Source organism: Lithobates pipiens, unplaced genomic scaffold (assembly GCF_037356315.1).
Source record: "Lithobates pipiens isolate NorthernLeopardFrog02 unplaced genomic scaffold, aLitPip1_a1.2 Scaffold_1, whole genome shotgun sequence".
NCBI lineage: Eukaryota > Metazoa > Chordata > Amphibia > Anura > Ranidae > Lithobates > Lithobates pipiens.
In genome coordinates, this window is record NW_027507685.1 from 121826760 (window position 1) to 121839226 (window position 12467).

A 12467-nucleotide genomic window follows, 5' to 3' on the forward strand; every position below is an offset into this window, starting at 1 on the left:
TAGGTACCGTACTTTGTCGTCAATCCACAAGTGCGTGCAAATATAAAGTGTGACATGTTTGGTATTTATTTACTCGGCGTAACATTATCTTTCACATTATGCAAAAAAAAAAAAATGGGATAATTTTACAGTTTTTTTTTTTTTAATTCATGAAAGTGTCCCTTTTCCCAAAAAGTTTCATTTAAAACACCGCTGCGCAAATACCGTGTGACATAAAATATTGCAACAATCGCTGTTTTATTCTCTAGAGTCTCTGCTAAAAAAATATATATAATGTTTGGGGGTTCCAAGTAATTTTCTAGCAAAAAATATGGATTTTAACTTGTAAACACCAAATGCCAAAAATAGGCTTAGTCATGAAAGGGTTAAAGAGGTTGTAAACCTCTATGGGGAGGTTGTACCCATAGATAAGCCTATAATAAGGGTTACCTATAGTTACTGTAAATATCTCCTAAACGTACGCTGTTCAGGAGATATTTAGTGTTTACTGCGCTGATGATGTCATTGTGCATGCGCTCTGAAGGAACAGCCCCCAGTGCTGTTTCTTCAGGCGAGTGTGCCGTGACTAGTGGCTCCTGCGGGAGTGATGTCACGCGGCTCTGGCTAGTCACAGAGCCGGAGTCCACAGCCCCGGAAGGAAGATGGGCGATGCATACTAGCACATTATGCCTTTACTTTGCAAGGAAGAAGAAAGAAAAAAAAACACCAGGGTTTACTTCCTCTTTAAGTAAGTCAGCACATACGGTACATGTTTTTTTGTTTTGTTTTTTTTGGAATGATAGGCCGCAGTTAGGCTTTCCAGTCTCTAGCCAATTTTTTATTGAAAATCTAAAATTCTGTAAATTGCTAGGCCATTTTAGATAACTGATATGTTTAATTAGGTCTAAAGCTTGCTAGAGACTTTAGTTTACGTGTGCACTATCCAGTTATGGAATGATCTCCATATGAAGCAAGCAGATTGTTATTATGTTAGCCTACATATTGCGCTAATATAAAGAAGAGGGGGAACTCTGTGGGGCAAGACAATAGAGACAAGTTTGCTGACTGATTGACTGTTTCCCCAATCAGACTCCACAGGAACAATTAAGTCAAGGCTACATACATAAAGAGGTTTCCATATCTGACAGTCAGTGATGTAAGTAACTCAGTTAAAATAAACAGAGTTACTTAACGCAGTTACTTTATAGGATAACGAGTAATCTTACTGATTACTCTTCCCCTCGTGGTAACTCAGTTCCCATTACTTGGGCGGTGTTACCACAATTACATTTACCGCCCAGGAGGCCCGCCGTGGCCACGCCGCCTGGCCGTTCCTTCTGCCGTGGGGAGGGGGGCCTTTGCCCATTGAGCTGAGAAGAGTCTGAGACTCAAAGAGACTGTCTGGACCGCCCCATCCCGCCCCGCCTATCCAGAGAAAGAGAATGTAGGGAGGCGGGGCGGACACTGAAAAATGAAGTCAGCTGACCAGCTGACACCAATCGAGTGAAGGGGAGGGTCTCACTCTCTCCCCATGAGGAATCCCTGGAGGCATTCAAGAAAGTGACTGTCTGATGATTCGAATTTCAGTGCAATCGATCCATCCCAAGTCCTCCACCACCAATGCTTCTTACTGACCCATCCCTACCCACCCACCATCACTTCTACAACAGAGGTGATGGGGGGGGATACGGTAGGCATGAGATCAGTAATGGTGGGGGATGGGATCAGCAGGAGGCAGAGGTGGTGGTGGGAGAGGATGGCACCACCACCGCTGCCACCCCCCCCCCCCAAGTACCACCGCTGCCTGAACCCCCCCCCAAGTACACCACCACTGCCACCCTGCGAGTACCATGCACCACCACCACCACCCTCCCATGTACACCACCACCACTGCCACCCCCCCCAAGTACCACAACTGCCACCCCTCAAGTACAACCGCTGCCACCCCGTCACAGTTACTTTGCTGAGTAACTAATTACTTTTCCAATGTAGTAACCGAGTTACTAACGCAATTACTTTTTGAGAGAAGTAATTTGTAACTTAACTAATTACTTTTTTAAAGTAAGATGACCAACACTGCTGACAGTGAATGTGTCTGTTCTTTGTTTCAGTAAATGGTACTTGGTCTGAATGGTCTTCTTGGGGACTTTGCTCCTCTCCATGTGGATGGGCTGAAAGAACAAGACATAGGGAGTGTCTGGGGGTATATCCAGATTATCCGTAAGTCAATAAAAGGGCATGTCTCATTTTATATCTTATTTACCTCTTCTAAAGTGTTTTGTGTGCTAAATGTTTTGCTATCTGTAAAGCAGTCTGAAAAACAAGAATTGTCCATGTAAACTGTCTCTGCTTCTAACCATAGATTTCACCATCTATGGTGTTTGGCATGAAATCTCCACTGCCAGCTAGTGTGTTTAAACAATTGCAACAGTTACTGAGTGTATCTGATAGTGGCCACATCCTATTCGGCTGACATTTTCTTCTGGTTCCTTTGATTCCCCAATTGAATCTTGCCAAGCCAGATGGTACTGACAGTGCTGTTAGCTCAAATTTTGCCTGATTTAGCAATATATGGCCAGTATACATCAAGCTAAGGAAGTAAGGTGCCAATGCTTACATGGCTGTATCAAGGAATGGAGGGCTAAATCGTCCTTGGTGCAGTTGCGGCTGAGGGCCTTGAAATGGAATAGTGGTGGATACAGCCGGTTAGTAAAATAAACGTGCCTTCTAAGACCCTAGACCAAAATATTTCAGTCATTATTCAGGAATAATTGTTATACATTTTCATAATGAAAATGGGGTTTGTAAAGGCTGTAATTGTTGTATATTTGTATTTTGAATAATATGGCAGCTATGGCATTTTTCAATCCTGCAATGGTTTCAAGTTGTTAGTTTTGGGGGTAAGGTAAATATAGTTGGGTGGGGGGTAAGTATCAAGGTCATTCAGCTGTAATACAGGGCCATAGCTCCTAACTGTACCTGATTTGGAGAAATGTCCCTCTGTCCCTCATTCCTCCTCATTTGTCCCTCATTTTGGTCTGATCTAATTACTTGTATATAAAATGCACTTTTTATCTTTCAAAAAGTGTTTTCCAGAGCTAAACCTTTCATCTGATTTCTAAATTGCTGCATTTGTAAATTCCAAAATTCAATATAAAGGAATAGTAGCGGTATAAAAAGCACTTGTGGGTTTAACCAGTCCCCGACCGGCGCACGATGATGTACGTCGGCAGAATGGCACAGGCAGGCAAACTGGCGTACAGGTACATCCAGTTGAAATTGCCGCCCTGCCATCGCGGCGTGCTACTGCGCACATGCCGGTCGGGACCCCCGTGAGTCCGGTCGCGAGTCCCGCGGACTCGATCGCCGCGGGGATACCTCCTCTCACGGGAGGCTTAACGGGGAGATGCCGATGTAAACATCTCCCCGTTCTGCCTAGCAAGTGACACTGATCTCTGCTCCATGTGATTGGAGCAGAGATCAGTGTTCACTAGCACACAGCCCAGCCCCCCACAGTTAGTAACACTCCCCTAGGACCCCTACACTGCCAATCCCTGGTTAACCCCTTCACTGCCACTGTCATCTACACAGGAATCAGTGCATTTGTATAACACTGATTGCTGTAAAAATGTGTCAAAAATGTCCGATGTGTCCGCCATAATGTCACAGTCACAATAAAAATCACTGATCGTTGCCATTACTAGTAAAAAAAAAAAATTTATAAAAATGGCATAAAACTATCCCCTATTTTGGAAACGCTATAAATTTTTCACAAACCAATCAATAATCGCTTATTGCAATTCTTTTTTTTTACCAAAAATATGTAGAAGAATATGTATCGGCCTAAACTGAGGGAAAAAAATTTTTTTTATATATATTTTTGGGGGATGTTTATTATAGTAAAAAGTAAAAAATAATGTGTTTTTTTTCAAAATTTTCGCTCTTTTTTTGTTTATAGCGCAAAAAATAAAAATCGCAGGGGTGATCAAATACCACCAAAAGAAAGCTCTATTTGTGGGGAAAAAAGGACATCAATTTTGTTTGGGAGCCACGTCGCACGACCGCGCAATTGTCAGTTAAAGTGACGCAGTGCCGAATCGCAAAAAGTGGTCTGGTCTTAAGCCAGCAAAATGGTCCAGTCTGAAAGTGGTTAACTAATCTTGTTTTTTTGGTACAATTCTCCTTTAAGAGGGTGTGTCAAGGGGTGTGTCCTATGCCTGCACTCTACTTTTGCTGATAGGTGTCCCTCATTCCCATCTCAAAAAGTTGGGAGGTATGCAAGGCAAAACCTTGGCCATGTATCTGATAGGATGCGTCCACTATTTAGCTAATATTTCCTTCTAGCCCTCGATACCTCAATTGAAATATGCCAAGCCAGATGGTTCAAATTTTGCCTGGTTCAACCATGTATGGTCAGTATACATCAGTGAGGGAAACAGTCATAGAAGTGCTATGTTATCCTGAATGATAAGCTCTGTAATAAAAACTGAGAGAAAATGGGATCAAACTAAATGCAGGCTTTGTGAACTGCTATACATTCAGGGATACTCGAACTACGGCCCTCCAGCTGTTGCGAAATTACACATCCCATGAGGCATTGTAAAACTCTGACATTCACAGACATGACTAGGCATGATGGGAATTGTAGTTCCTGAACAACTGGAGGGCCATAGTTTGAAGACCCCTGAGTTACACTGTATCAGATTATATTGTAACCACCTATAAAATAAAATATTTTTTATCATTCAGCATTTACATACATGCATTTGCATTATACACAGCCCTGGCAGCCTAAAAGCACATAAGAGTCATGGGAAATGTCATTTACAGACATGGAACTAATGAATCCTTTATGCAGAACTCCCCTTTGACTCTCAGTTAAAGGTTTTAGCGGCCCATAATAACAAAAGAGGTGTTTTCATAAGAGAAATAGAATTCTGGATCTTTTCTTGCTATCATTCAAAAGTGAGCCCAGTGGCTCTGAAAAATTGTGCGCCATTAACAAGATCCTATCATGGTGGAAATATGGGGGTTGACTTCTGAAAATACCACTGGCTTGGCTGACATGCCACCCTCCTGGCTTAACACTTTTAGCCCTTGTACACACGGTCGGACATTCTGATGGAAAATGTCCGATCGGACCGCGTTGTCAGATAATCCGACCGTGTGTGGGCTCCATCGGACTGTTTCCATCGGAATATCCGACCAACGGATTTTGTTGCCGGAATTTCCGACCGTGTGTACAAGGGCTTAGCCCACGTACACACGGTCGGAGATTTTGCCAACCAAATCTGTCGGATTTTGCCCGTCGGATTTAGTCCGACGGATTGTGTCCGAAACTGTTGCATACACACGGTCGGGCCAAGTTGGCGAAAAATCCGATCTTTCAGAACGTGATGACGTAATTTCATTACAATGGGACTACATTCAGGCTAGTAGCCAATAGCTTTGATGTAGGAATTTGATCTGAGCATGCGTGGCACTTGGTCCGATGAAAATGCTCTACACATGATCGGATTAGGTCCGTCCGGCCCAGTTGGTAGGGAAATATTTCCAACATGTTGGAAAATTGGGTCAGACGGAGATTCGGACGGAATCAGTCCGATGCATACCACACACAGTCGGATTATCTGACGACACGGTCCGATAAGACTCATTCCGACAGATTCTCCGACCGTGTGTACAAGGGCTTAGAGTTCTTGAACTGGAACATGTAAACACGTTATATCTGCTCTCTGATTTCCCTGGCTGCCTTCTTGCTCTGGGTCAGTGACTTAAGAAGTTCTGAAGCCAGAATCAGCCAAGCAAACAGCATTTTACAAAGGAGGCCAGTCTTAAAACCCCCTTGTTTGCCTTGAGAGTGGCTTGCTTTAAACCTCCAATCTGGAGATCTAATGGAATGTCTGCTGGTTGTCTATCAAAATTAACTTGATTTCAATATGGGCAGCACAATGGCTTATTAGCTAGCACTACTGCCCTGCATCCCTGGGGTCACTGGTTTGAATCTTGGCCAGAACTTTATCCGCATGCAGTTTGCATGTTCTATCTGTGATTGCGTGGGTCTCCTTTGAGTACTTTTGTTTTTTTCCACACTCCAAACTTATGCTGGTAGGATAATTTGCTTCTGTCTTAATTGAATCTAGTATGTGTACATGTATGTGATGATGGATGTGTGATGATGCATGTGTGATAAGAACCTTAGATTGCAAGCTCCTTTGAGGGCAGTGACTAATATGAATGTTCAGTATTTAAAGTACTCTGTAACTTGTCGGTGCTGTATAAATGATTACAATAATGCATATGACCAATAATCTTGCATTCTAAAGCCCAATGATATGAATTATATAGCAGAGGCATTGTCACAGCTCCCAGTGGGGCATGCCCACTTCCAATTTTCAGAAGATGCTTACAACTGGCCTATTAGCTGCACTTTTGCACATCTTAGCTCTCCGCTGCTTTATTAAATTCTTGTCAAACATTTTTTTCCTCTAGAAATCTAGTAGAAGGAGCCATAGCAACAACTGAAGTTGTCTTTTCGGGAACTCCCAGAGTATCATGTAACTCAATCGATGGGGAATCAAAGAGACTGGAGGAGAGAGTGGAGTGCAAGAACCTTCCTCCCTGTAAATAAATGGTGAGATCCATAACTGCACTTCTTATAAATTCTCAGCGCTCAAAAGAAGGTGTACTACCCATAGGGAAAAGCCAGCTTTGGCACTCAAAGTCTCAGAAAAAGTGTGAGGAGAGGACCCATGATAGGAAGAAATGACATGGCCTTCTGTTGCCCACTAGTGATGGACGAACTTCCGACGGGACGTTTCGCGAACGCGAAACGCGAACGGACACAAACGTTCGCGAAAACGACCGTTCGCCGCGGGCTCCATTGACTTCAATGGGAGGCGAATTTCGCAAACCTTTAGGTCGAATTTGCGGCCACGGGGTAATTATTAGGGGGTAGCACGTAGTCCCACCACCTGGACAATAGCATAATACATGTATGAGGTGAATTTGGGATCGATAACTACAAGCATTTTTTTTTTATTTGGGAAATTGTTCTGACAATTCAGGACTATGGAGCTAATGAAGGCAATGGAGGAGAGGGAAGGTCAGGGACCAGGGTAGGCAAACAAGAGGGTGCAGGAGATACAGAGCACTGACAGCAGCACCGTAATACAGAGCACTGACATCAGCACCGTGACATACAGCGCTGACAGCAGCTCCGTGACATACAGCGCTGACAGCAGCTCCGTGACATACAGCGCTGACAGCAGCTCCGTGACATACAGCGCTGACAGCAGCTCCGTGACATACAGCGCTGACAGCAGCTCCGTGACATACAGCGCTGACAGCAGCACCGTGACATACAGCGCTGACAGCAGCTCCGTGACATACAGCGCTGACAGCAGCTCCGTGACATACAGCGCTGACAGCAGCTCCGTGACATACAGCACTGACAGCAGCTCCGTGACATACAGCGCTGACAGCAGCTCCGTGACATACAGCGCTGACAGCAGCACCGTGACATACAGCGCTGACAGCAGCTCCGTGACATACAGCGCTGACAGCAGCTCCGTGACATACAGCGCTGACAGCAGCTCCGTGACATACAGCGCTGACAGCAGCTCCGTGACATACAGCGCTGACAGCAGCTCCGTGACATACAGCGCTGACAGCAGCTCCGTGACATACAGCGCTGACAGCAGCTCCGTGACATACAGCGCTGACAGCAGCTCCGTGACATACAGCGCTGACAGCAGCTCCGTGACATACAGCGCTGACAGCAGCTCCGTGACATACAGCGCTGACAGCAGCACCGTAAGCAGCCCCAGGAGGAAGTCAGCACAGCACAGGGATGGTGTGATCCCCTCATAATAAGAACCCCCAGGAGGAAGTCAGCACAGCACAGGGATGGTGGGAGCCCCTCATAATAAGAACACCCAGGAGGAAGTCAGCACAGCACAGGGATGGTGGGAACCCCTCATAATAAGCAGCCCCAGTAGAAATATGACACCGCTCAACCTCTTCAAAGAGGAGGGTAGGGGCATATAGTACGGTGTGCTTTTTTGGGTCAGGGAAGTGAGCCAAATGAATTAAGAAGGTCTGTGTGCTTGATTCCAAAAATTGTTTATAGACATATACATGGTCTACTGATCACATGTGTTGAATTCCTCCGAGATCCATGCCTCATTCATTTTTAGAAATGTGAGGTAGTTAACACTGTGGTGAGCTAGGCGAGTACGCTTATCGGTCACAATCCCCCCTGCTGCGCTGAACGTCCTTTCGGACAGGACACTGGATGAGGGGCAAGCCAACAGTTCGATTGCAAATTGGGCAAGCTCTGGCCAGAGGTCAAGCCTGCCCACCCAGTAGTCTAGGGGTTCATCACTCCTCAGAGCGTCCACATCGGCCGTTAACCCAATGTAGTCGGACACCTGACGGTCTAGGCGTTCCCTGATGCTGGATCCGGATGACACCTGTCGATGGGTCGGCTGAAAGAATGACCTCATATCCGAAGTCACCAACACATCTTCAAACCGGCCTCTTCTTGCAGGCGCTGTTGGATTGGTACCCGCAAATCCTTCTCTGGGAGTGGGAATTGCTCCTCTGCCAGCGCACGCAAAAGCAGAATGCAGCATTTCTCGAAGCAAGGCCTGGAAGTGCTGCATTCTGACAGCCCTCTGCGACGGCGGTAACATTTCCGCCATTTTGTGTTTGTACCGGGGGTCTAAGTACGTTGCCACCCAGTACTGGTCCTTGACCCTCATGCTTTTTATACGGGGGTCCCTATTAAAACACTGGAGCATGAAGGCCCCCATTTGCACTAAAGTGGAAGCGGTGTGGTGGCCTGGCTCCTGCTCATCATCCAGGATAATGTCGTCCTCTTCATTCTCCTCTCCCCATCCTCGCACAACAGGGATCCCAGAAAGGTTTAAAGCATGCTCTTCTTGCTCCTGCTCATCCGCCCCGGCACCATCCTCCTCTGACTCCTCATCAGACTCCTGTTGTTGACTTGTCTCAGATAGAGTAGCCCCCCCTGGGAATTCATCCAGCATTGCGACTTCCTCATCTTCCCGCTCCTGCTCCTCCACAGCCTGATCAATGACACGACGCAATGCACGCTCCAGAAAGAAGGCATAAGGTACCATGTCACTGATGGCGCCATGGCTGCGACTGACCAGTTTGGTGATCTCCTCAAATGGCCGCAGAAGTCTGCATGTGTCGCGCATGAGCAGCCACTGGCGCGGTGAAAAAAAACCCAGCTCCCCAGAACCGTTTCTTTCGCAGAGTTCATACAGGTAGACGTTAACTGCACGTTTCTGCTGGAGCAGCCTATCAAGCATATAGAAGGTTGAGTTCCATCGCGTCGGGCAATCGCAAATAAGACGTCTGACCGGCAGATGGTGTCGCCGCTGAATGTCAGCAAGGCGAGCCATGGCCGTGTAAGATCTTCTGAAATGGGCCGAGATTTTCCTTGCCTGCCGCAAGATGTCCTGGACCCCAGGGTATTTGACAAGGAATCGCTGCACGACCAAGTTTAAGACGTGTGCCATGCACGGCACGTGCGTGATTTTGCCCTGTTTCAATGCGCTAAGCAGATTGGCACCGTTGTCACACACCACTTTACCAACTGTCAAATTGAGCGGTGTTAGCCACTCATCTGCCTGTGAACGCAAAGCTGAAAGGAGTGCCGGGCCAGTGTGGCTCTTTGCTTCCAGGCACAACAGACGCAGCACGGCATGGCAACGTCTCACCTGGCATGTGGAATAGGTTCTGGGGAGCTTGGGCGGTGCAGTGGAAGAGACGCTAGCAGCGGAAAAGGAGGAGGCAGCTGAGGAGGAGAGGGAGGAGGATGGAGTAGGAGGAGGAGAAGAAGAGTCAGGCCTGCATGCAATCCGTGGCGGTAAAACCAAATCTACACGGGTGCCACGGGTTACATGCTTGACGGCCGTCAGAAGGTTCACCCAGTGGGCAGTAAAACTGATATACCTTCCCTGCCCGTGTTTGCTAGACCACGTGTCTGTGGTCAGATGTATCTTGGCACCGACACTGTGTGCCAGAGATACATTCACTTGCCGCTGAACATGGCCATATAGCTCTGGGATGCCCTTCTCTGAGAAATACTTCCTTCCTGGGACCTTCCATTGTGGTGTTCCAATGGCCACAAATTTGCGAAAGGCCTCCGAGTCCACCAGTTTATATGGCAGTAGTTGGCGGGCTATGAGTTCTGACAAGCCAGCCGCCAACCGTTGGGCAAGAGGGTTATCCGGCGTCATCATTTTTTTACGCTCAAACATTAGGCCCACGGAAGCCTGCCTTTTTGCAGAAAAATGTGAGCTTGGCGTGATGGAAGGTGGAGTGGAGGACAATTGTGAGGAGAGAGGAGAAGGAGAAGTAGAAGACGAGGCTGGACGGTGAGAGCCTGCAGTGTGGCTTTGTGTGTTCCGTTGCTCCCACTGGGCTCGGTGATGGCTGCTCATGTGCCTTCTTAAGGCGGTCGTCCCTAGGTGAGTATTGGGCTTACCGCGACTAACGCGTTGACTGCAAAGATTGCAGATGGCAACGCTATTGTCAGCAGCGGACACGTTAAAAAAAGCCCACACTGCGGAGCCATGTGCCGGTGTCCTGGGAGCGCCAGATGTGACCGTACATGGTCGATGACTCGCTCCTGATACATTTGCAGTCTGCTTTGTCCCTGCTGTGCAATGTAAGTCATTGCTGCTTCTCCTCCCTATCTGCTGGTCCATATCTCCCTCTGAACTCCCCTCCTCTTCCTCTCTTGTGGGCACCCACGTGACATCACTAGACACGTCATCATCAACGTCACCTTCCCCACCGCTATAAGTAGAGTAGGCAGCAACACCGGGGACCAACCTCCTCCTTGGGCTGATCTGGGTACTGGCGTCAGACTGCTGAGTAGCGCTTGTTGCTACCTCCTCTTCCTGATCCAATACCAAGAGTGGCTGCGCATCAGAAATGTCCTCTTGATATGGATCGGAAAATAATTCCAGTGACTCAAGCGGAAGGTATGTGGTGGTGGTGGTGGTGGTCGTGTTGTTGGTGGTAGTGTCTTTGGGGGTGCACATAGCAGAGAGTGAAGAAGAGGGTGCAGATCGAGAGGATGAGGAGGGTGCAGAAGAGTAAGGCTGAGCGAGCCACTCAACCAAGTCTGGTGCATCCTTTAAAGTAATTGAACGCACCTTCTGCAACTTCCCACTTTGGCTCAAGCCTGTTGCTCCTGCCCTACCCCTACCACCCCTGCGGAAGGGCCTGCCTCTTCCTCTGCATGTCATTTTTTAAATGACCCTGTGACAAAACTCTTAGTCCCTATACCGCTGAAGGACTGCTGCAGTATAGGTGAGCGGTCAGCAGTGGTGCACGTCAACCCTATCTATTGTGGACCTATAGCGGTCCTTACAGAACAGCAGACTGTACCGCACTCAAGCCTATGTACCGTAGCACCCTATACCAAGTTACCAGTCCTTATAAGAACTTTTGTGGACCAAGCAGGTTGTGTATTAGTGTTTAGCAGACTGTACGTCAGTCCCTATACCGCTGAAGGACTGCTGCAGTATAGGGCAGCGGTCAGCAGTGGTGCACGTCAACCCTATCTATTGTGGACCGATAGCGGTCCTTACAGAACAGCAGACTGTACCGCACTCAAGCCTATGTACCGTAGCACCCTATACCAAGTTACCAGTCCTTATAAGAACTTTTGTGGACCAAGCAGGTTGTGTATTAGTGTTTAGCAGACTGTACGTCAGTCCCTATACCGCTGAAGGACTGCTGCAGTATAGGGCAGCGGTCAGCAGTGGTGCACGTCAACCCTATCTATTGTGGACCGATAGCGGTCCTTACAGAACAGCAGACTGTACCGCACTCAAGCCTATGTACCGTAGCACCCTATACCAAGTTACCAGTCCTTATAAGAACTTTTGTGGAACAAGCAGGTTGTGTGTTAGTGATTAGCAGACTGTACGTCAGTCCCTATACCGCTGAAGGACTGCTGCAGTATAGGTGAGCGGTCAGCAGTGGTGCACGTCAACCCTATCTATTGTGGACCGATAGCGGTCCTTACAGAACAGCAGACTGTACCGCACTCAAGCCTATGTACCGTAGCACCCTATACCAAGTTACCAGTCCTTATAAGAACTTTTGTGGAACAAGCAGGTTGTGTGTTAGTGATTAGCAGACTGTACGTCAGTCCCTATACCGCTGAAGGACTGCTGCAGTATAGGTGAGCGGTCAGCAGTGGTGCACGTCAACCCTATCTATTGTGGACCGATAGCGGTCCTTACAGAACAGCAGACTGTACCGCACTCAAGCCTATGTACCGTAGCACCCTATACCAAGTTACCAGTCCTTATAAGAACTTTTGTGGACCAAGCAGGTTGTGTATTAGTGTTTAGCAGACTGTACGTCAGTCCCTATACCGCTGAAGGACTGCTGCAGTATAGGGCAGCGGTCAGCAGTGGTGCACGTCAACCCTA

At 47.5% G+C, this 12467-nt stretch overlaps 1 protein-coding gene across 2 annotated transcripts in view; it reads left to right on the forward strand.

Moving 5' to 3' along the window:
* The window catches only part of LOC143974276 (properdin-like), a 77112-nt gene that overhangs the window by 58957 nt on the left and 5688 nt on the right, over positions 1-12467 (forward strand). The window contains exons 8-9 of one of the 2 annotated variants that reach the window (XM_077475474.1): positions 2091-2199; positions 6472-6613. In XM_077475474.1, coding sequence (XP_077331600.1) covers positions 2091-2199; positions 6472-6610 — 248 coding nt within the window. In that variant the 3' untranslated portion in view covers positions 6611-6613. Of the gene's footprint in view, positions 1-2090; positions 2200-6471; positions 6614-12467 lie in introns of those variants that run through there. The other variant, XM_077475482.1, reaches the window with a different exon arrangement.